The sequence below is a fragment of the Hemibagrus wyckioides genome, linkage group LG20, assembly GCF_019097595.1.
Source record: "Hemibagrus wyckioides isolate EC202008001 linkage group LG20, SWU_Hwy_1.0, whole genome shotgun sequence".
Taxonomy (NCBI): Eukaryota; Metazoa; Chordata; class Actinopteri; order Siluriformes; family Bagridae; genus Hemibagrus; species Hemibagrus wyckioides.
Window position 1 is genome coordinate 17,691,994 of NC_080729.1, and position 24,440 is coordinate 17,716,433.

General features: G+C 41.1%; 1 protein-coding gene across 3 annotated transcripts in view; it reads right to left on the reverse strand.

The window, feature by feature from the left end:
- pde1cb (phosphodiesterase 1C, calmodulin-dependent b) overlaps positions 1-24,440 on the reverse strand; it is a 118,117-nt gene that overhangs the window by 56,662 nt on the left and 37,015 nt on the right. Inside the window, exons 1-2 of one of the 3 annotated variants that reach the window (XM_058418522.1) lie at positions 12,713-13,195; positions 7,881-7,907 (exon numbers count right to left, since the gene is read on the reverse strand). The exons of the other annotated variants lie outside the window; for them this stretch is intronic. Of the exons in view, the coding sequence (XP_058274505.1) occupies positions 7,881-7,907; positions 12,713-12,813 (128 nt within the window). The 5' untranslated portion in view covers positions 12,814-13,195. Of the gene's footprint in view, positions 1-7,880; positions 7,908-12,712; positions 13,196-24,440 lie in introns of those variants that run through there. 3 annotated transcript variants of the gene reach the window in all.

Sequence of the window (24,440 nt, forward strand, 5' to 3'; positions counted from 1 at the left end):
TCTTTTTTTCAACACTGAGTTTTTTTTTTCTTCGACAGGGATATTGATGAAAAACAAACCAATCAAGATCGGAAATAATCAAACAGAGAGGGGCCCTAATTGGCTGCATCTGTTTTCGAGATCTTATCACAAAACTCTATTTATAACACTGAAGGGAATTGTCTGGAAATGAAAACTGATGAAAATTCTGAACGTCGAAACAAAAAAGAACAAGCAGGGCTGATTAGCTTTGTATAGATGAGATCCAGCTGCAGGTCTTGCTAATTGATTTCATTTGTTGTTCACTATGGTAGCATTGTCTTTGGGTAAAATAATCCATTAGAAATTCTTTTCCAATTTATAGCAATTCTAAAGAGATTAGCATAAATAAAACCTAGATCGGCTTGACATGCGCTCCCTTTTTCCCGTCTTAAAAAATCTGTGACTTTTAAACATCTTCCCCAAAGAATATTACTTTAATTACTGACTATAATTATTTTGCCTCAAACAATACCTTTCTTTGTGGAAAAGCTTCACTATAAAAGTTACAAATTTGCTGATGTTAGCTTGTTTTGCCTATCAATGCTGAAAGAAAAGTTAGCTATGTTAGCCAGCTTATATGTTACATTAGCAATTTTCTCCTAGTGCACTGGGTTGTGACTATATATGTAAAGGTTTCAATTTAATGGATTTCAATGCTAGAGGAATAACTTACTTAAGTTAACTGTAGTGTTTTTGTCTTGCTAGATTTTTAGCTAAGCTTGCTAAGATGAAATCTCTATACAGTGCAACCTCGGCAATGCCCTCTCTTACGAATTTTTGTCATAAGAATTGAAATTTTGCAAGAAATTTGCATCGGCATACAAAGTATTTTCGGCATATGAACGAACCGAACTGAACGGCAGCTAAGTTGCACGTACGTCCAGAAGCCATTCAAAACTTTTTTGCGTCAGTGGAAAGCCGAGCGAAGCCAACCGAAGCAAGTTTACAAATTTTACATTTTTTTTCACAGTCAGCGAAAGCTGTTTTGACCCACGATACCCATGTTGCCTTTGGCATGCATTCAAAGCTACCTGACTTTCCGGGCGTTTTTTTGTTGACCGATTGGTGGCATGGGCGGTCTGTTCTATTTTTAGCCCAAGCTTGGTGGCACGACTTTCTGTGAGGAGCCCGGACAAGGAATGCTTGGCTTGGGTCAGTTCTTTGTAAGCAGCCATACAGTTTACATACGCTTCATATAGGTAAAATTGGTCATATTTTTGGGTGGCTGGACCGGATTATCTGCTTTTACATTATTTATTATGGGAAAATTCATTTCGCAATACAAATTTTCACCTTAAGAACTCGCCTCCAGAAGGAATTAAATTCAAATACAGAGGTTCAACTGAATATCTTTCTGCTATTCATCCTGAATATAGCTATCTTTCTGAATATCAGAAGCTTTTCTGGTGAGGTTTAGTTAATTGTGTTGTATTATATCAACAATGATCAGTTTATTGTTAATATTTTATTATGTGGAGTTGTCCTGCAGTCTGAACTACTATCAAAGTTGCTGTTATAGGAAACTAATCAACAATCAACAATCCAGACCAATCAGAATAAAGTTCTCAACATCACTGTGGTAACCATGAAGTAATAAAATTTTTTTTAAAAAATCACTGTACTGTGTAACACACTCTTCTTTCGCAAATCCTCTCACCCTGAGTGAAATATCTCACACAGTCATGACAGCAGGAATTAGCAGCTAATCAGAGACGCGCGGCATCAATGAGGGGGCGTTCACACACCTGCACCCGCAAAACAGCTGGGAACACCTGGCTTACTGGGAAGCCGAAAAGCAAGAGAGAGGATAGGAGCTAGGAGATAGAAGAGGAATGTAATTTAGACTGGATGAGGGGTTCATTTGAACTGGGCAATTACCCTCGCTAATGATCAGGTTCAGAAGGGGAAAAGAAGGGAAGAAAAAGAAAAGAGAGGAGAATGTGGAAGTATGGAAAAGGACAAAAGATCACACAGAGAAAATGTGCGTGATTTAGCAAAAGACGTTAAAAACCTGTCAGGGGCCAGAGGGAAAGTTTTCCACCGTATTCATCTGCAATTGCTTTTGGCAGAATGTACATCCAGGATTTCACAAGGACATTCAGGCAGAGATAGGAATTGCAGTTTGGGGGAAGGGATTATTTTCCCAATGAAAAATTCACTCAAATGCGGATGCTTATCTGCAAAACAAACAAACAAAGAAATAACCTACTGCCTAAAGCTGCAGCTTTACGGTTGACTGTTACAAATCACTGACACTGGAGACTCCTTCCAAAAACCGCTAAACATTAAACTTTATATCCATATCAATGATTACGCACAATTAAAATCAAAAAGCAGCTACCACTGAAGTTTAGCTATCGAAACGAAAACATATAAGCATTGCTTCCTGCAGGACTGTCAACAACTGACCAATAAGAATGGAGAATGTAAAGAAAAACAAGCTTTAGGCATGAACGAAAATAGGCTTTAGACCTAAACAAAACCAGGATTTAGATGTAAACAATGATGGATGTAAACAAAAACAGACTTTGGAGATAGGCTTTAGACCTAAACATATACAGGATTTAGGCTTGAACAAAAAGAGACTTTAGACGTAAACGAAAATAGACTTTAGACATAACTGAAAACAGGATTTAGATGTGAACAATGATGGATGTAAACAAAAACAGGATTTAGACTTAAACAAAAATAGGCTTTAGACATAAACAAATACAGGATTTAGACAAAACAAAAAGAGGCTTTAGACATGAACGAAAACAAGGATTTAAATGTAAACGATGATGGGTGTAAACAAAAGCAGGATTTAGACTTAAATGAAAACAGGCTTTAGATGTAAACAATGATGGATGTAAACAAAAACAGACTTTGGAGATAGGCTTTAGACCTAAACATATGCAGGATTTAGGCTTGAACAAAAAGAGACTTTAGACGTAAACGAAAATAGACTTTAGACATAACTGAAAACAGGATTTAGATGTGAACAATGATGGATGTAAACAAAAACAGGATTTAGACTTAAACAAAAATAGGCTTTAGACATAAACAAATACAGGATTTAGACAAAACAAAAGGAGGCTTTAGACATGAACGAAAACAAGGATTTAAATGTAAACGATGATGGGTGTAAACAAAAGCAGGATTTAGACTTAAATGAAAACAGGCTTTAGATGTAAACAAAAATAGGCTATAGACATAAACAAATACTGGAATTAGACTTAAACAAAAAGAGGCTTTAGACATAAACAAAAACAGGATTTAAATGTAAACAATGATGGATGTAAACAAAAACAGGCTTTAGACATAAACAAAATCAGGATTTAGATCTAAACAATGACAGATGTAAACAAAAACAAGATTTAGTCTTAAACAAAAACAGGCTTTAGATGTAAACAAAAACAGGCTTTAGACCTAAACAGAAATTGAACGACATGAGCAAACAGTTTGCTTTATATGTTATGCTATTCGGTTACAGCACTGCAGTTAAGACGTTCAACGTTACATAAGCGTGTGTTGTTGTTTTTTTATGCTAGTCTGGATGTGTTAAAGCGAGTTAAAGTAAGTACCCCTGCTGCCCGGACTGTGTGGAAACATTTAGTAGCGAAGCTGAATGAGGTGTATTGTGGTTCGCACTGAGTAATCAAGACTTCCTCACGCTGACAATTACGTTTGGCGAGCTGCACCCAGAACGCCGTGCCTCGAGCCAGCTGTAGCCGCATGTCGACAGATGATTAATCATGAACAGAAAAGAAAAGCGGCTGCGTGTTTGCTTTTACCAAATTTCTGAAAACCTTAGGTGTGGATGAGGCCCCGAATTCCACAGCAATCTGCGTCAGCGAGCGCACTTGGGATTAGTTTGCGACAGCAGAGCACCTCAGAGGCCACATCAGACTGCCTAATCAGCATGTTTCCTCTGGCTTGACTGCCTTCTGGCTCGTTTTTCTGTTATTAACGTACTTCACTTGAAACCTCACAAGTACAGTTTTCCTTGTGTGTTTTTTACTTCGATTATGTTTGACTTGCCGCCAGCTTCCCTTTATCTCACTCTCTCTCTCGTTCCCATTAACTTACTGCCACCCCTTCAATTAGCCCTATTAGCATCGACCAACAAGAAGAGCGTCACTTGATTATGTAAAGTGTATACAAGTGTGTGAGTGTGTGTAATATCCCTAACCCTTGATTGCATGTATGACTTATTTGCATGCAGCTGTGAGATCTCCGCTAGTCACTGCACAGGCTTGTATAATCTCTAGAGCCTTGTTTATTCAATAGGAGAACGATGTCCAGGTGTGTTTGCGGGTGGACAGCATGTCCTGCACCTGAACGTTGTACAGGCTCCAATTTGGACACGTTAATGGAGCACTTATAGCTACTGCCGCCAGCTGTGCAGGGAAAAGATCAGCACAGCCATTTTTCACTCAATTTAGCAGTAGAGAGTTTCTACTTTCGCAGGTCTCGCCTCATCAAACTTCAGCCGGGATTCGGGAAGGATGATTACTGCACGCCCCCAAGCCTGACACAGCCTCTTTGCGAATTACTGACTAGCACATTTGCCAAACTATAAAGCCTTAGAAAAGCTGGATGACTTTTATCATGGGAAAGACCAGATTTCAAATTAGTACAAATGTCAATAGTTACAAGTCTGAAAAGTAATTCCAGAGCAAAGCAGTAACAATGTCCTATGTAGTAAAGAACAACACATCAAAACTTCCCACACTTTTTTTGGTCAATTTATCATTACTTTCATTGATTAGCTGAAAGTTTAAATTCCAATCATATCACAACCAACCATGGCCAGGAACTGGCCAGGTTTCCTCTGAATGGGTGGGACATACTCTCTCTGCCTGTCAATCAATACAGAACAACACTAAACAGTCACAGGCATCTGTAAGTTCATGTAAGTTGTAGAGGCTAAGTAATGCTTTCCTCTGAGTGTGTTGCTAATGCTGCCCTATGATGCTGCATTAGCACCTGATCTATCATGACCAGCTAGAGCCAACCTGAACTGTCCTGACCGGCTAAAACCAACCTGAACCATCCTCATAAGCTAGAACCAACCTAAACTATCCTGAACAGCTGGAACCAACCTAAACCATCCTGACCTGTTAGAATCAACCAGAACCATCCTGGCTAGCTGGGGCCAACCTCAACCATCCTAGAATCAACCTGAAACATCTTCACAAGCAGGTAGAACCAGGATGAAAGGGTCCAACACCATTCTATAACCATCAGCTTTGACCAGCAAGACCAAGCTCAGCCAGCCAGAATGAATCTGAACAGCTAGTAGCAACCTGAACCATCGTGACCATCTAGAATCTGCCCAGAAAGAACCCAAAACCCCTTTAAAACCATCAGATCTGACCAGCTCGATGGGCTAGAACCCTTCTGACCAGCCTGGAATGGTCCAAAGCCAACAGAAATTAACATTTGAGGCTGGTGACAAGCTACATCCATAACCTTCATCTGATAATTTAGATGTATATGAAAGTGGCCGAACATTGGGAGAAGACGACTACCAAGCAATTACAGTGAAAGGCTAGTTATACCGAGGCGTTATTTTCTTTCCTGCAGCTGACAGCGGTGTGAGGAAATGGACCGAGAGATTGTTCCGGAACGTTCTTTAGTCGTTTATCAAACGTGAGACAACAGCTGGGATTCTGACCTCAGCTTGCTCAGCATCTCTGAGGAATGTCATTTCTTAAATTTACTTTATCGTAGCCCATATTTCATTGATCTCAACCTCACAGTCATCCTTCAGATCTTCCTCCATCGTCCTTCTCCCTCTCCCTCCCATCCTTGTGTGCACGTGTCGCATCTACTCGTACACACATACTGTATTTGTCTTGTTACATCGTGTCAGTAATAACACAGTCCCTGAATTCTCTGCAGCCAATTAGGCTGCCATAATTACCCAGAGCCCCATTGAGCTGTCCATCATAGGCGAGCGACACAGGAAGTCAGCAGAGAGAGCTCTCCACTGAGCCCGCCCCCTGCAGCCTGACCAATTAAACCCACTCCTGTTCTCTAATATTAGCTCAGGCCTGCCCCTCTTCCTTTCTCCCTCACTGCTGTCTACACACTGCATTTCTTTTCCTCTCTCTCTCTCTCTCTCTCTCTCTCTCTCCTTCCTATCAACAATAGTGGAGCTCTTGGCAACAACCACCACATATTTGTTCCCAACAGATGTCCCTTTAAAACAGCATGACACATCCAGAACATATGGGATGCGATTAGTATCCCTTCTCTACCACTGAACCTGATAGGTCTGATCTGTTGTGCAATATTGCAACAAAGGAATCTAAAAAAGATTCCCAGGGGTCGTCTGGTTGAGAGAGGTGAACAAAACAGCCTTTTAAATTGAGTTTCCATTAGTCCACATTAAGCTAGCAGCTTTGTTTACGGTATTTTGCAAAAATCTAGCAAGCAGATGCACACGAAAATAACCAATTACCGATAAGGCCATGCCCACTTTAGGTTTGAATCCGAATACTAATACAGATACCTACAGAGCACTAATCAGACACAGATCCTCATCCACTCTGGCATGCTTGTAGCAGGGTCACACAACGACACTAAGTGCTAATCCATTTCGTTGCCCATCAGAACCACATGAACAAAAGCACAAGCCTTGCTTTTATCTTCAGAGAGCCAGGTGAAAGGGGATCGCTAAGTTCATGTCAAAGGCGGGTGGAGACACTACACTGAATCAGAAGAAATAATCTGCTCACAAACTCTATATGAAACATGTCTCATAGATGTATCTGTGACATTTATATTTGAACACCCTGACCAGCTAGAGCCAACCAGTACCATCCTGTTCGGCTAGAACCAACCTGAACCATTTTCACCAGCTAGAATTCACCTGAACCATCCTGACCAGCTAGAGCCAACCTGACCGTCCTGTCTAGCTATAACCAACCTAAATCATCCTGACCAGCTAGAGCCAATATGAAACGTCCTCACAAGCTAGACCCAACCTGAACTATCCTGTCCAGCTATAACCAACCTGAACCATTCTCACCAACTAGAAATATCCTGAAACACCCTGACCGGCTAGAATCAACCTGAACCATCCTGACCAGCTAGAATCAACCTGAACCATCCTGACCAGCTAGAATCAACCTGAACCATCGTGACCAGCTAGAATCAACCTGAACCATCCTGACCAGCTAGAACCAATCTGAAGCATCCTCAGAAGCTGGAACCAACCTGAACCATATGAAGCGTGTCTCATAGATGTATCTGTAGACATATACAACATGTTTTATATTTGAACATTTACACACGAATGATTACAGTATTTATATTTGAGAGAGCAGGTTAGTTTGTGCATGATTTACTGCAGGTATTACGGCAGGTGTGCTACTCCAGGGATTATGGTAGATAGCAAATTTGTTTGTTTTTAATCCCTGAAGAGACAATTTGTGATTGTTGTGGTCAAAAATGCTCAATTTTGTGCCAATTTTTACTTAAAATTACTCAGAATGGTGACGTTGCAAGCACTAGAATCTTCCTCTTTAGTTCCCTCAGTGTCTCACACTCCAGAGCGACTCAACATTATCGTTGGATAAAAATGTCAGAATAGACCGCAAAAACACGACGTGAAATGTTTTGTGAAACATCTTATCAAGTGAACTTGGTGTCAATATTCATCATGTCAATAAGAAATTAGGTGAACCTTTTAAGCCAGAGGGAAATGTAATGGTCAGAAAGATTTTATTTCATCATCACTGCCCAGATCGAGCAATCGAGTCACACATGGCTCAAAATAAAAATGAAAGACAAATAAATGAATAAGAATTCCAGCAGGCGAGAGGAAAAATCCCTGTCTCTCGTCCCTCGGCTGCTCCGGTCTGCCTTACCTCTGTGACGTCTTCTTATACTTCCTCCTGTAGCAAGACAGAAACATATGGAATCAATTTAACAAGTGTATATTTTATTTTATACAATGTGTATTCTAAATAATCATGAACATAATTATACAGAAACACCACTCTGATGCTAATCACCGCTAAAGTTAGCCAAACCTTTCTGATGGTATTTGTAGCTTCTAGTCTTTTCTTTTTGTTTTTTAATCAATGCTTTCAGTAGGTTTGACTTTTAAAGCTGGACTGCTAGCTGTCCTTAACCGCCTGATTAAGCCTTTTTGACACTGCACTGCTGTAGCGTTCGATCACGCTGAGTAGCAGGAACACTCTTCCCATAAGCCTCTTTAATGATACAATAAGAGCAGAGCATTTAGGTGAAGCACGAGTGGAACACAACACTGCACTCTTCATTCACGTCAGCTCTGTCATCAGCCCAATGCATCTGAGGGGACTGAGATTGCTGCGTAATGAACGACTGCACTCTCTCTCTCTCTCTCTCTTTGTTTCACTCTGTCTTTGTGATTCTCTCTGTCTGTCTCTCTTTCTCTGTCTCTTTCTCTCTGTTTCTCTCTTTCTCTGTCTCTCGCTCTCTCTCTGTGTGTTTCTCTCTGTGTCTGTCTCTCTCTCTCTGTTTCTCTCTCTGTGTCTGTCTCTCTCTTTCTCTGTCTCTGTCTCTCTCTCTCTCTCTCTCTCTCTGTGTTTCTCTCTTTCTCTGTCTCTCTCGCTCTCTCTGTGTCTGTCTCTCTCTCTCTCTCTCTTTTCCTGTGTCTGTCTGTCTGTCTCTCTCTCTGTCTGTCTTTATATATCTGTCTTTCTCTCTCTCTGTTTCTCTCTCTGTGTCTGTCTGTCTGTCTCTCTCTCTATGTCTGTCTCTCTCTCATTCTATCTGTCTCTCTCTCTCTCTCACTCTGTCAATGTCTCTCTCACTGACTCTCTGTTTGTCTCCCTCTCTCGCTCTCTGTATGTCTGTCTCTCTATCTGTCTGTCTCTGTTTCTGTCTGTCTGTCTCTCTCTCTGTTTGTCTGTCTTTCTCTCTCCCTCTCTCTCTGTGTGCCGGTCTCTCTCTCTCTCTCTCTCTCTCTCACTTTTGCTCTGTCTGTCTGTATAACAGCTTCAACTCTTCTGGGAAGGCTGTCCACAAGGTTTAGGAGTGTGTTTATGGGAATTTTTGACCATTCTTCCAGAAGCGCATTTGTGAGGTCACACACTGATGTTGGACGAGAAGGCCTGGCTCTCAGTCTCCGCTCTAATTCATCCCAAAGGTGTTCTATTGGGTTGAGGTCAGGACTCTGTGCAGGCCAGTCAAGTTCATCCACACCAGACTCTGTCATCCATGTCTTTATGGACCTTGCTTTGGTCACTGGTGCACAGTCATGTTGGAAGAGGAAGGGGCCAGCTCCAAACTGTTCCCACAAAGTTGGGAGCATGGAATTGTCCAAAATGTCTTGGTATGCTGAAGCATTCAGAGTTCCTTTCACTGGAACTAAGAGGCCAAGCCCAGCTCCTGAAAAACAACCCCACACCATAATCCCCCCTCCACCAAACTTTACACTTGGCACAATGCAGTCAGACAAGTACCGTTCTCCTGGCAACCGCCAAACCCAGACTCGTCCATCAGATTGCCAGATGGAGAAGCGCGATTCGTCACTCCAGAGAACGCGTCTCCACTGCTCTAGAGTCCAGTGGCGGCGTGCTTTACACCACTGCATCCGACGCTTTGCATTGCACTTGGTGATGTATGGCTTGGATGCAGCTGCTCGGCCATGGAAACCCATTCCATGAAGCTCTCTGCGCACTGTTCTTGAGCTAATCTGAAGGCCACATGAAGTTTGGAGGTCTGTAGCGATTGACTCTGCAGAAAGTTGGCGACCTCTTCGCACTATGCGCCTCAGCATCCGCTGACCCCGCTCCGTCAGTTTACGTGGCCTACCACTTCGTGGCTGAGTTGCTGTCGTTCCCAAACACTTCCACGTTCTTATAATACAGCTGACAGTTGACTGTGGAATATTTAGGAGCGAGGAAATTTCACGACTGGATTTGTTGCACAGGTGGCATCCTATCACAGTTCCACGCTGGAATTCACTGAGCTCCTGAGAGCGACCCATTCTTTCACAAATGTTTGTAAAAACAGTCTGCATGCCTAGGTGCTTGATTTTATACACCTGTGGCCATGGAAGTGATTGGAACACCTGATTCTGATTATTTGGATGGGTGAGCGAATACTTTTGGCAATATAGTGTATATATAACGACTTGCATAGAAACTTCCAAAACACAAGTCACCACATGGATTGAACTAAGCCAATAGATCTGGGGTTGCTGCAGTTGGTCAGGTCTAGGTTCAGCAACATCATATGCCCAAAGAATGAGGTCAGCTGACTACCTGAATATACTGAATGACCAGGTTATTCCATCAATGGATTTTTTTTTCCCTGATGGCACGGGCATATTCCAAGATGACAAATTAGGCTCAAATTGTGAAAGAGTTCTTCAGGGAGCATGAGACATCATTTTTACACATGGATTGGCCACCACAGAGTCCAGACCTTGACCCCATTGAGAATCTCTGGGATGTGTTGGAGAAGACTTTCTCTTTTTATTTTTAAAATTTAAATTAAAATTAAATTAATTAAATTAATTTAACTAAATTAATTAATCAACATTAACCTGGAACTTTTACGGTACTTTTTCCATCACGTGAAAGTCCTCGGGATGGAGACGGTTATGTTTTGCATTTTCTCGCTGACAAAACAAGCTGAATTTTGTCTAATTCATTTGAAAAATATTAAAAAAGAGGCTGTTTATAATGGTTGTTACAAATCTGACTTGTTTCGTAGCTGTTCTACAACAGGAAGCAGGATAAAACCTACCGCAAATGATTTATTACTCAGTCCCTCCAGGATTCGGCAATTTTATCAATCGTAGAAATTAACGCAAATTCAAGCAAACGCTACGATATTTGGAGGAGCTTGGAATTTTTTTTTAAATTGGCGTAGGTTTGGACCGAGACGCTTCTATTCGGTTGTGTGAGGCATGAATACTGCTGTTATAAAGATTATAACATTATTACATGTGTGTCTTCTCTGGTAGGAGGTTAAAAGAAGAATCCTGTGCTTGCAATTTTACCGATTTGAGTAAAAAAAAAAGAAGCAAAATTTAAATGAATGAATGAATGAATAAAACTTCAGCTTTTTTAACTTGTAAAGGTTAAAAAAAATGCAAAATCTATTTTTTTTGGCCAATAATCACAGGAAAACTCCTAGCAACTACTGCCTCCTACTACATAATGTAAAAAATTAATGTTAAAAAATATTTAAATATGTAATGTAAAAATAAATAAATAAATAAATAAATAAATAAATAAATAAATAAATAAATAAAGGATGTTTATTATTAAACCAACTCTGCTATGTTATATTTTGCAATTTTTTGCCTTCAGTTTTGGCATCAATAATCCCCCAAAAAAGCCTTGCGAAATCCTGAATGGACTGATAAATAAAATTAAATTTTCATTACTAATTGCAGCCATAATCGCTACTGCTGTGGTTTTTAAGCTGAATAAACCTCTCCGTGTTGGCGCTCATCACGATGATCCTCTCATACATGAAACCATTAAAACCAGAAGACTTTTAATTTCTTTTTTTTTTTCCCATGAGCCCCCAGACTCACACACACACCTGGTATTTTACATGCTCATTAGCACACAGCGCAGAGGAAACAGATAAAGCAAGACAGAGTGTCGGAGATAACAGAGCGCTGTGAGTCAAAACTGAAGCCCAGGCGCTGATAAAGATCTCTGGACCCTCAGCAGAAAGCAGTGTTTCTATACGTCACTGTGAGTTGGTCTGTAACGTCTCGCTCATGTCTCAAACTCTACAAAAAACACAACCCAATAGCTGAGATCTGAGAGAACATGTTCTGTCTTTCTTCTCTCTCTCAGCTCTATCTATCTTTACACACCACTGGATTTTTTCTCACGAGTGTGGGTCCTCATCTCATAGGAAAGTCGCACCATTAGTAACTGTGGAAGAAAATGTCATGGGAAGTGAGCGAGACGGAGCCGGGTTTAGTTTTTTTTTTTTACACCATTTGTTTTGGCTTGGAAGGTGAGATAATGAAGTGATGCTCCCTGGATGCTGATGGGCTGAAGGGGGCGGGGTTCACAAAGGGGGGAGGCGGGGTTTTCTATGTGTGACGGCGGTTTAGATGAAAGAAATTTGCAGGGTGTTAGTGATGTCATTTTATTTCATTCGGGGTTAATCCCAGGAGGTTAAGGATCCCTACGATGATCCAGATAAATTCCATGTTTGTGACAGAATTCCAGATTTATTTCTACAGGATCTGGTAGCTCTGTAGTCGTGATTCAATCGACATAATCCTGGTCTGTCTGATATTCACATCTGTACATTTAAAAAAGACATTAAATCCGTAATCTGACATGTTTCTTGGTTTTGTTTTGGTTCTTGTGAAGGTTCTACGTCATGAGGCATTTCTTAATTACTGAATTTTTCGACGCAGGAAGCTATGAAACGTTTGTTACGCAAAAGTGTTCACGAAGATCTCCTTTCTTTCAAAGAGCCTTTGAGAAAGGAAACTGTTTTAGCATTAACATGCAAACCATTAACTAGATTAATTAGACTAGATCGATTAGAGGGTTCTTTAATATGGTTCCACAGGTCCTGGAGCATTCTAAACAACTTAGAACCTTTTCTGGTAATAAAACACTGCTGTAGATTTCTTTAAATCTCTGATAATGATTTGTCTCATTCACTATGACACACACACACACACAAACACAAACACTAAGACCTGTTGAAGAGTACTCACAGTCCCCGGAGTCGCAGCCAGATCTTCTCGATCTGGTCCGGTTGGAGGTACTTCAGCGAAGTGCTCTCAAACTCCTCGATCTCTTTGGTCGGAGACTCCATAGTGAAGTTAATCCGGAGCAAGAGAGACGACGAGGACGTGTGAATGAGAACGAGAACGAGGGGAGAACCCGCGTCCCCTCTTCAGTGCAGCTGTGGCCCGGACGCTACCGCTGGCAACATCCTCCGTCCTCCTCCTCCTTCTCCTCCTCCTCCTTTCCTATGTCCTGTTACTGCGCTACTCTGAGCCGTGTTCAGGAGTTGAGGGGTGTGTGTGTGTGTGTGTGTGTGTGTGTTTAGACCCAGTCGGAGCGCACTTGAGGAGCAGGAAGTGTAGAGCGGAGCCCTGTGTGTGTGTGTGTGTGTGTGTGAGAGAGAGACAGAGAGAGAGAGAGAGAGAGAGAGAGAAAGCACTCTCTTTCTGTCTCTGTGCAGAATAATGTACTCTACTGATCCAAGCATGAGCAAATGGGCCAGAGGGAAGAAAACAGCAAGCGAGAGAGAGAGAGAGAGAGAGAGAGAGAGAGAGAGAGAGAGAGAGAGAGAGAGAGAGGGAGGAGTTTAGGGTGGAGTAGAGGACCACTGGCACTGACTGCAGGGTGTAGTGAGATCAATATATTTAATTCATCATGGAGAGTGAGGGCTGGAAAAAAAAAGCGGTGAATGATAACAGCCTTCAAAACGAGGGGAAAAACCCACTCAGGGTGAATTAAAGTCAAGTGCAGTGTTGAGTCATAACACCAAAGGCACGTCAAAGGCGCCGCACACATGGAGGTTTTATAGATTTGGTCCGTCTTACTTTGATTAAAATCAGAATATAATAATACATTTTAATAAACAACATTAATAAAAATGTAATGTAATAAGACTTTTTTAATAAGGATTAACTTTAATACATAAAATGAAACACGATAAATTTTGTTAATGAAATTATATGAATATTATATTAATGTCTATTTTTGTGTAATTATTCAGAAAATGTAACAATAATAAAAATAATTGAATAAAAATTAACTTTAATACATAAAATTAAACCAATGTATTAAATTCTGTTAATTAATAATTATTTTTTTTTTTTATAATTTATTTACTAATTTTGCTTAAATCAATTGTATTAATGACTGTTTTAGTATAATTATTCCAGAAAACAAAGAAATGTAATACTTTAATAAAAATTAACTTTGATGCATAAAATAACAATAAATAAATTACAGTTTGTTAATTAGATTAGTTTACAATTTAGTTATTATAATAATTTTGTTATTACATAAATTGTATTAATGACTATTTTAGCATAATTATTCCAGAAATATAAGAAAAATAAATAAATAAAATGATTTAATAAAAAATTTACTTTAATACATAAAACTAAACCAAAACTATTTAGTTAATTAAATTATTTTACAATTAATTGTTTATTAAATAAAATGTCTATTTTAGTATAATTATTCAGAAAATGTAAAATAAAAATAATTTTCAGTCAATAACCCTTATAGACAAACACATAACACTGACCAACAGTGCAAAAAAAACCCAAAAAAACAATATAATTGCAAGTAACAAATATTTTTAAATACTGGCAAAGTCAATTAATATTTCTGATATTAATAAAGTTGGCTATTTCTGGATCATTTTAAGATCAAATTTAAGATCTTAAAATATTAGTTTTGCTTCTTCTGCAAATAGAAGACAACCATCTTAAACTTCATCTTAAAATGATGCAAAAATAGTTAAATAAACAGAAATATTAATTGACATGATATCAATCACCTACTTTTAAGATACTTTAACTCTCTGATATTGTTTTTTATTCATATATTTGTATTTTTTACAGTCTGCTTTAGTCACAAACAGTAAGAGAAGAAACAGTAAGATCAGCTTCAGGAGAAATTTCATGTTTTATACCCAGGATACACCTGTGCACTTTTCTGTCCACAAGCTTCAAGATCTTAAAGGATATAGTCTGAATATCTCTCAGCACTGTGTGTGTGTGTGTGTGTACACTTCTCTACAAAGTTGTTTTCTTCTAGCACAGGTTTTCAACACTCTACTGCAGCTGCATCCAAATCACACACTTGTGCACTACAATTGTAGTGGAGAAGAAGAAAAAGTCCACTCTGAGTACCCTTTAAAGGACGATGCACTTATTTATGAAACGGCTACATGCGACTGGGAAGCGACTTCCGGTTCGTAAACAAGTGTCCGTTTGAGAAGACACTACCTTTCTAAAACAATTCCTACTCTAGATACTAGAGTGCACAGTGTGTGGGACGTCATTTGGGACGCAGCTATAGACTGAGATGAAGGGAACTTCCTAGCTATTAAAGACAGTCTGCTAACTTCCCTAGCACAATCTCAGGAGCTACTGGGACAGTTCCTTACCAGATCACTAGAGGGAGCACTGGGAGGCGTTTCACCATAGCCTGCTTTTTGTTTGCGTATTTCTCACGTCTTGTGCCAGGCCTTTCCTATTGTTCACTGTCACCTGTTCCCTATTTACCCCAATGTTCTGCCCTATACATATACATCAGACCTTTTGTATCTGTCTTGGTCAGTCATTGATTTGTGCACGTGCAATGCAATGTCCTGTATTTTCTGTAATTCTGAAATAAGGGAAGTGAAGGCTCAGTGGTTAAGGTGTTGGACTAGTGCTTGGAAGGTTGTGAGTTTAGATCCCTGGACCATGCTGCCACTGCTGGGCCGCTGAGCAAGACCCTCAAACACTCTGCTGTTTTAATCTGAGGGCAGTGGTAGCTCAAGTGGTTAAGGCATTCGGTTGTTGATCAGAAGGTTAGGATTCAAGCCCCAGCACTGCTGCCACTGTATCATAGCTACCCCTGTGCTCTGACCCTAACCCCCTCAGCTGGGATATGTGAAGAAAAGAGTTCTGCTGTAATGTATATGTGGTGATAATAAAGGCTTCTCTTCTTTTTGAGGCAGTGATGGCAAAGGTTCTGGGTTGTTGATCAGAAGGTTGGGGTTCAAGCTCCACTGTTAGGCAATTGAGCAAGGCCCTTAACCTTCTATGCTCCACTGCACTGTATCTTATCTGCCCCTGTGCTCTGATCCCAACTTCCTCAGCTGGGATATGTGGAGAAAAGAATTCCACTATGGCGTAACGTCTTCTCATTAAATAAGGTTAATGTAAGTGGCTCTGGATCAGGGCTTCTGCCAAAATGCCACAAATGATTAGGATGAATCACTTTGGTGCTGCAGGTTAAACCTTCACTGTTCAGTGCTTAGGGGAATGTGGTAGCTTAGTGGTTAAGGTGTTGCACTACTGATCAGAAGGTTGTGAGTTTGAATCCCAGGTCCACCAATGCTGGGGCCCTGAGCAAGACCCTTAACTGTAAAATGAGATGAAAATGTAAGGTCCTGTGGATAAGGGTATCTGCAATGTAAGTATAATTCAGCTGGTCAAGACTACTGTTGAGATCTGGGTTCGTGTCTCCCTTCCATTTGTTACATCTAAGACCCCCTCTCCTGTCTGCCAGAGAAAACCCATGTCCCCCATGTACTGACCCTCCCAGGTTTTGACGGAACACATCCGATTCAGCTTCCAGGTTTTACGGACTTTAATACCATTACCACGCCATCACATCCCCGCGAAGTATCGTCAGTTTACTGCATACCGAGCCGTGTTGTCCATTGATCTTCCACTGAGTATTCTGTGTATGACCTTTTGCTTGTTTCTACTGTATTTACCTTCTTGCTTAGCCCTTATTGGATTTTTTAGCTTTGTGGACTGATCTTCTCTGGTTTTGAACTTAGTTATTAGTTTTTCTATTCTGCCTCAGTCTTATATTTTGGATTATTTTGGCATATTCTGCCCTGGTTTCTGCTAATAAACGCTGTCTAAACCTCATATGGATCCTGCAGCACATTAATAATAAAGTTAAGTTGACTTTGTATTTGTCACATATACATTACTGCACAGTGAAATTCTTTCTTCGCATGTCTTTGGGGGTAGGGGAGAGAGGGCAGGGTCAGTCATGATACAGTGCCCCTGGAGCAGGGTGTGTTAAGGGCCTTGCTCAAGGGCCCCAACAGTGGCAGCTTGGTGGTGCTAGGGCTTGAACACTGATCTTCCAGTCAACGGCCCACAGCATTAAACACTTGACCGGCATTATGCCAATATTTTATGTCATTTGGAAAGCAGTTCATCATTTGGTTTAGTTCTTATATGACTCTTGTTTGTGTCTTAGCACACTGTCCCCGAGATGACTTGTCTGTTCTGCAGAAAAGAACCTATTTTGGACCAAGGTGTCTGAAATTATGGCCCAGGGACTAAAATTAGCCTGGTGGATTCGTCTAAAGTTACTTAGCTCCTGAAAAAGGAATTGAAGATGGCTAAAACTGACCTGCATTTCTGCACAGAAACCACTGACAAAAATAAAACACTGAAAATGAAAAGATTTTAGATTCGAATCACACAAAACCAAGCATCTGTAAAGCTAAACCTTACCTCAGTTAAAGGAATCCAATTCTCCTTTTTTTTCTTTCCCCCAAAGTAATTAAGTAACACAGTGACACTGACTTGACTCTATATTCTGTTGGATTTTATGACATAACAACATCAGCTTATTATTATTATTATTATTGTTGTTGTTGTTGTTTTCTTTTTTTTCAGAGCTACCTCACAGAATTGTTTAAAAAAAAAGAGCTTAGAGAAAGGAAAGCCTCGGATAATTCATGACCTATTCATTATTCACAGCTCCCTCAAAATGAATTATCAGAAATCGATATCTCTGTGAAAAAAAAAAAGACAATATAATTTCATTCATTTAGACCTGGTAGAGAGGGTTGGATCCTCTGATTAAAAAATTTATTAATTAATTTTAAAAAATCACCTTTTTGTAAATCAGCCACTTTTTACATCTCATGGTTTTTTAAATCCATTTAGATGATAAAGTTATTAATGTTGATTAGGTAATTTATAAATGCACTGCTTCCTTCTTGGGAAAAAAAAAAGAATAGAAATCAGTGTTCATTTTAACACTGATTTAAAGAGAAATAATAAATTGAAATAAATTTAAAAGTTACTATATTACTATATTAAGTTACTATTAGGATAAAATATATGTACATACACACACACACACACACACACACACACACACACACACACATATATATATATATATATATAAATATAAAATTTATGTATAACCCGGGGGTCTGCTGGAGCCTATCCCAGCACACATTGGGCAAAAGGCAGCAGTACACCCTGGACAGGTCACCAGTCCATCACAGGGACACAACCACACACACCTATGGGCAATTTAGAATTACTCATCAACCTAATGTACATGTTTTTGGACTGTGGGAGGAAACCAGAGTAAACATGGAGAACATGCAAACTCCTGCCGGTTCAAACTTCGGATTCGAACCCAGGACCTTCTTGCTGTGAGGCAACAATGCTAACCCCTAAGCCACCATGCTGCCCAGATCCAAAAACTTTTGCATAATATTTCATCTTACTAGGTAGCTCCACACCTTTCCTGCAATGTAAACAAAGCTGCAAGCACTGAGTGTCTGATTTCCCACACTTGTTGTGTGTGTGTGTGTGTGTGTTTGTGTGTTTGTGCATAAATGTGGAATACTTGACTCTTTCATTCTGTATAATTTTATTTTTGTGATGCTCAAGTTAAAGAACCAACATTTACTGACAGAAAAGTGGACAAAAGTGGACAAAATATATATATATATATATATATATATATATATATATATATATATATATATATTTTAAATTTAGGATTTCCTCTTTCTGAATATTGCACTCATATTTGGTGACACTTCTAAATTTGAGGAACTAAACCGTTCCTTTTTTTGGCTTTCTACTTCTTTCTTCATCGCTTGGGTTTTTTTTCTTCCTCTATTTCTATCGTTTTTTTGTTGGGTTTTTTTTTTGTTGTTGTTATCTATGCATTAAGATCTGGAGAGTGACTCAGCTGCAGAAGCCTTTCAATCACACGATGCAGCGGCGGCAGCAGGTGATAATGCCACGGGAAGCCACTACTCCGCTTTCATCTGTGGAGATGGAGGTTTTGTGTGTGTGTGTGTGAAACAGAAAGAAAAAGGTGAGAGTGACCGGATTGCCACTCCTCACTCCTCACTCTTCAAAGGCTAAGCGTGAAAAGCTCTGTTCTTTTCAGTCCATCTCTCGGTTGTGAGTCTTTATTCTCTTCAGGAACAAAAGCGTGTGTAGTGCGCAAGAGCCGATTGAGCCTCTCCTGACCACACGCTGCGATACACACTCTCTCGTCGTGCTCTAATGAACACAGAGGAAATCAAATCACCTCGAGATCAGCGCTTAAGTGCAGGAGCTTCAGTCGAGTAAGTTATCTGACTGGAGACGGATGTGATTTGGGACACACCCTCCTGATTTAATAAACTTCCACTAGATCAGCGATGTCCAGTCTTATCCACAAAGGGCCGGTGTGTGTGCAGGTTTTATTCCAGTCATGCAGAAGCTACACCTGATTCCACCTGTTTGATCTGATCTCAGCTTTAAATAGATTCAGGTGTGGCTTCTGCTTGATTTTAATGAAAACCTGCACCCACACCAGCTCTTTGCGGATATGACTGGACATCGCTGATCTAGAGTTTTAAGAAAAAGTATTTTTCCGGTTTTGGTGCTGCTGCCAGTCAAAATAGGATCGTTTAAGCTTCCAAGACTCATCAGCAACTCATTTATTTAAAGGTTTAAACAGAAGGTCCAAAGAGATTAGTTGCTAATTATTTATGCCGTCTTGCTAGACACGCTTATCCAGAGCCACTTACATTAATTTCATTTATACAGCTGAGTAATTAAGGGTTAAGGGTCCAGGAGTGGCAGCTTGATGGTCCAGGGATTTGAGCTCATTCAAACTTCTAATCACTAGTCCAATGACTTACAGGAAATAAAACGGCATCAGACGTAGACATCAAGTCTGATTTTTATTATCTATCTCTAAACATTAGTTGTTTTCATCCATTCAGAGAAGCACTGCTTTCTGTTACAGTCCTGCCTCCACAATTGGCCTTTTTCTTCCAGCGTAAATATATGGGCGGAGTCAACAAAGAAGTATTTACGTATAAACTCACTTTCAGAAACGTTCACACAAGCAGCTGGTACTGAAATTCGATAAAAGGCATTTTGTGTTTATGTGGAAACACACTCAGGACTCTTTCCTTATAAACGTACACGAGGTCTCAGGAAACCTGGAGTCTATCCCAGGAGACTCCCTGGACAGGGTGCTGACTAATCCCAGGACACGCTCACACACATACACACACTCGGCATGTCTTTGGACTGGAAGGTAGCAGGAGTTTTGAAAACACTCGCTTGAGAAAATGACTAATAACGTGAAAACGTCAGGTCTGAAGTGTCCGTGAACACGAGTCGCTTTGAAACGTGAGCGGATTTAAAAACCTACAGCAGCTCCCGCACACACACACACACACACACACTGTACGCGCCTCATTTATTCCTATTCATACGAGCGAGTCATTCTGACAGATCAGTGATTAAAATGTTTGCAGATCATCAAGAGCGGTGAAATTAGCAGGCATTCATTTTGCCTCGACTCGGCACATTCCCGCGCTTCCTCGTTCATCAACTTGTTATTATTCCGAACATCGATTTTAATGAGAACGCGGCGACACAAGCCCTCGTCACTGTCCCGTATTTAAGACAGACGACGTGTCTAAAGTGACTCGCTGAGCGAATTTGGGACTGGGCGAGTCGTGAATCATTTCTGTTTGCGAGTCGAAAAACAACTCAACTTGACGTTATGAATTTTTTAAAAGCGTTTTGTCAGATCGTTTCTCTCATTAATTTTAACAAACGGATAGAGACAGGGGACAAATTAAAGGGAAAAAAACTAAACAAAGAGTCTTTTATAGTGTGTTCAAGTCTAACCGGGAAGTTTGTACGGTATTTACGAGTCGGGAAGTCGTAATTACGACATCAGGTGTGTCCACGTTTTTGTTTTCTGTCTGTGAAAAATACACCATTATCTTTAACTCTACTCTCTCACTAATTTTAACAAACAGATACAGACAGGGGAATTTGCGGTGTGGTATTTACGGTATTTACATCCCCAAATCCACCTCACCTCCAGATCCACCTCACCGCTAGAGCCACCTCTCCTCTAGATCCACCTCACACCTCCAAATCCACCTCACCTCCAGATCCACCTCACCTCTAGATCCACCTCACACCTCCAAATCCACCTCAGAGCTATCGACTCAGCAGAGCGACCCTCAACCACTGATCCCAGAACCTCAGAACTGACCAATAGGAATCGTTTTTCATTCATAGCGTCAAGACGACATCATCCTACGTCTTGACAAGAGATTATTTTTTGAAATAACCTAAAATCAAGACACCTCTGGGAGATTTAGAAGTCCTGACTGTGTGAAGTACACTTCAAGTGACAAGCTTCATAATGATGAAGGTGCGAGCTGATTGGCTGTAGACACGTCACAACACTGTGGCTCTTCACATGAAAGTACTGCACATCAGCTATATCCTAGCTTCATGGTGCACTCTGGGTAATCCTACTGCATTATAGATAACACAGAATTTGAAAGACAAACAGCTGCCATTTTGTTTCCTAAACAAAACTTGCGAACAAAACGTTTCAAACTTCTATTAATGGAACGGCTGACACGCTAGCAATGCTATAATGCACGCATATACTGTATGTTTGTCATGCTAATCGATGCTTTCTAGTTGAAGATATTTAATCCGCCGTTAGCATGTCCACATACACACACACACACACTATATAACTATGGATATAATGTAAGTTAGGAAAATTTCACTTCATAACACACACATCAGCAGCAGCAGCCATTAAAAATTCAAGAGCTCATTTAGATTTGTCTGGAACTGAAGCGTTCATCAGAGGCAGAGGTTCAGTTTACATCCAGAGCTTTCCATAAGCTCACTAATCACAACTTGTTTTTTTCTCTTCTGCTTTGTGTTATTCTTTCTTTCTTTTTGGAAAAAAAAAAGAAAAGACAGAAAGAAAGGCAGGAAGGAAGGAAGGAAGGAAGGAAGGAAGGAAGGAAGGAAGGAAGGAAGGAAGGAAGGAAGGAAGGAAGGAAGGAAGAATGGCAGGAAGGAAGGAAGGAAGGAAGGAAGGAAGAATGGCAAGAAGGAAGGAAGGAAGGAAGGAAGGAAGGAAAAGGAAGGAAGGAAGGAAGGAAGGAAGGAAGGAAGGAAGGAAGGAAGGAAGGAAGGAAGGAAGGAAAAGAATATCTTGAGCAGAAGAAAGAAAGAGAGAGTTCAGGATTAGATTAGTATTCCAGGAGCAGACTGTGAGAGAAGATTAGCATATGCTGGAAAGAGTTAGTATGCTAATACTAATAGAAAGAGAGGATTGAGGTGATCACCTCACCTCTCTCTCTCTCTCTCTCTCTCTCTGTCTCCTTCTCTCTCTCTCTCTCTCTCTCTCTCATAAAGACACAGACATTTAAGAGGGTTAGTAATCACTATTATAAAATCAAAGCTCTTAAATGTGAGCCATGCTAGCGCAATAAAATATAATTTAGACCTGGAAGTCATTTCAAGTGTTCAGTCTTTCTGACGCCGGAAAAAATGAAGCCATCTCTTCAGCCTGTGTCCCTCATGTCACCTCCTGATCCACTTCACCCCTTAGATCCAGCTCAAATCCAGATCCACCTCACCCCCAGATCCACCTCACCCCCATATCCACCTCACCCCCAGATCCACCTGAAATCCAGATCCACCTCACCTTTGGATCCACTTCACCTCCAGATCCACCTCACCTCCAGATCCACCTCACCCCTTAGATCCAGCTCAAATCCAGATCCACCTCACCTCCAGATCCACCTCACCTCCATATCCACCTCACCTCCAGATCCACCTCACCTCCATATCCACCTCACCTCCAGATCCACCTCACCTCCAGGTCCACCTCACCTCCAGGTCCACCTCACCTCCATATCCACCTCACCTCCAGATCCACCTCACCTCCAGATCCACCTCACCTCCAGATCCACCTCACCTCCATATACACATCACTTCCAGACCCACCTCACCTCCATATCCACCTCACCTCCAGATCCACCTCACCTCCAGATCCACCTCACCTCCAGATCCACCTCACCTCCATATACACCTCACTTCCAGACCCACCTCACCTCCATATCCACCTCACCTCCAGATCCACCTCACCTCCAGATCCACCTCACCTCCAGATCCACCTCACCTCCATATACACCTCACTTCCAGACCCACCTCACCTCCAGATCCACCTCACCTCCAGATCCACCTCACCTCCATCTCACCTCCAGATCCACCTCACCTCCAGATCCACCTCACCTCCAGACCCACCTCACCTCCAGATCCACCTCACTTCCAGATCCACCTCACCTCCATATACACATCACTTCCAGACCCACCTCACCTCCAGATCCACCTCACCTCCATATACACCTCACTTCCAGACCCACCTCACCTCCAGATCCACCTCACCTCCAGATCCACCTCACCTCCATATACACCTCACCTCCAGATCCACCTCACCTCCAGATCCACCTCACCTCCATATACACCTCACCTCCAGATCCACCTCACCTCCATATACACCTCACTTCCAGACCCACCTCACCTCCAGATCCACCTCACCTCCATATCCACCTCACCTCCATATCCACCTCACCTCCAGATCCACCTCACCCCCAGTTCCACCTCACCCCCAGTTCCACCTCACCTCCATATACACCTCACCTCCAGATCCACCTCACCTCCATATCCACCTCACCTCCAGATCCACCTCACCTCCAGATCCACCTCACCCCCAGTTCCACCTCACCTCCATATACACCTCACCTCCATATCCACCTCACCTCCATATCCACCTCACCTCCATATCCACCTCACCTCCAGATCCACCTCACCCCCAGTTCCACCTCACCACATCTTACAGGATAAAGAAATAACTGTTTGTATATCAGGACGACATCGAATTCTTTAATATTGACCCGAGCGTGTGAGGAATGATCTCGCGCTTCATCTTTCTGCCCTCGCTGTGCTGCTGTGCCTCGATCTGACGTGATGTTTGTGTGTGCTGATTACGTTATCCGGGCATCAATACACTTGCGCTGCGGTGTGTCTCAGGAGAAAGGTCAAAGAGGGGTCAAGTGGCACTTCCAGTCCACAGCTAAGAAAATATACTTCATTAAACTTTTTCTTTTTTTAAATCTTTAATTTCCTCTCACACTCATTTTTTCCTCACTTGCATTTGATAAACAGTCTAATCATTCACACAACTCATTACCCCTAGCTGAGGTAAAGATTTTGCCTCGAAAAAGATTTGATGTTTTTCAGTATTGATCTTGACACACACTCATTTGGACTCGATCTTGACTCAAGTCTCTTAACACACGGTCTAAATTAAATCCCGGCTAGACTCAGACTTGTCCAGGACTTAACCCTTTTCATCAGTACACCGCTGTTCCACTCGACTTATGGGATGTTTTTAATCAGTATAAAGAAATGAATGATGTTCAGGCTGTGAGTCTGATATAAAATGAGTCAGTTGCCATTCATACGTGTGTTTTTCCCTCTGTTGGAGAACCTTACACAGAATTTTACTGGTTGAAGATGAAATTTGAGCTGCTTTTTAGATGAACAAGCACTCAGAGCATCTCAGAGAGCAGGAATGGGTTTG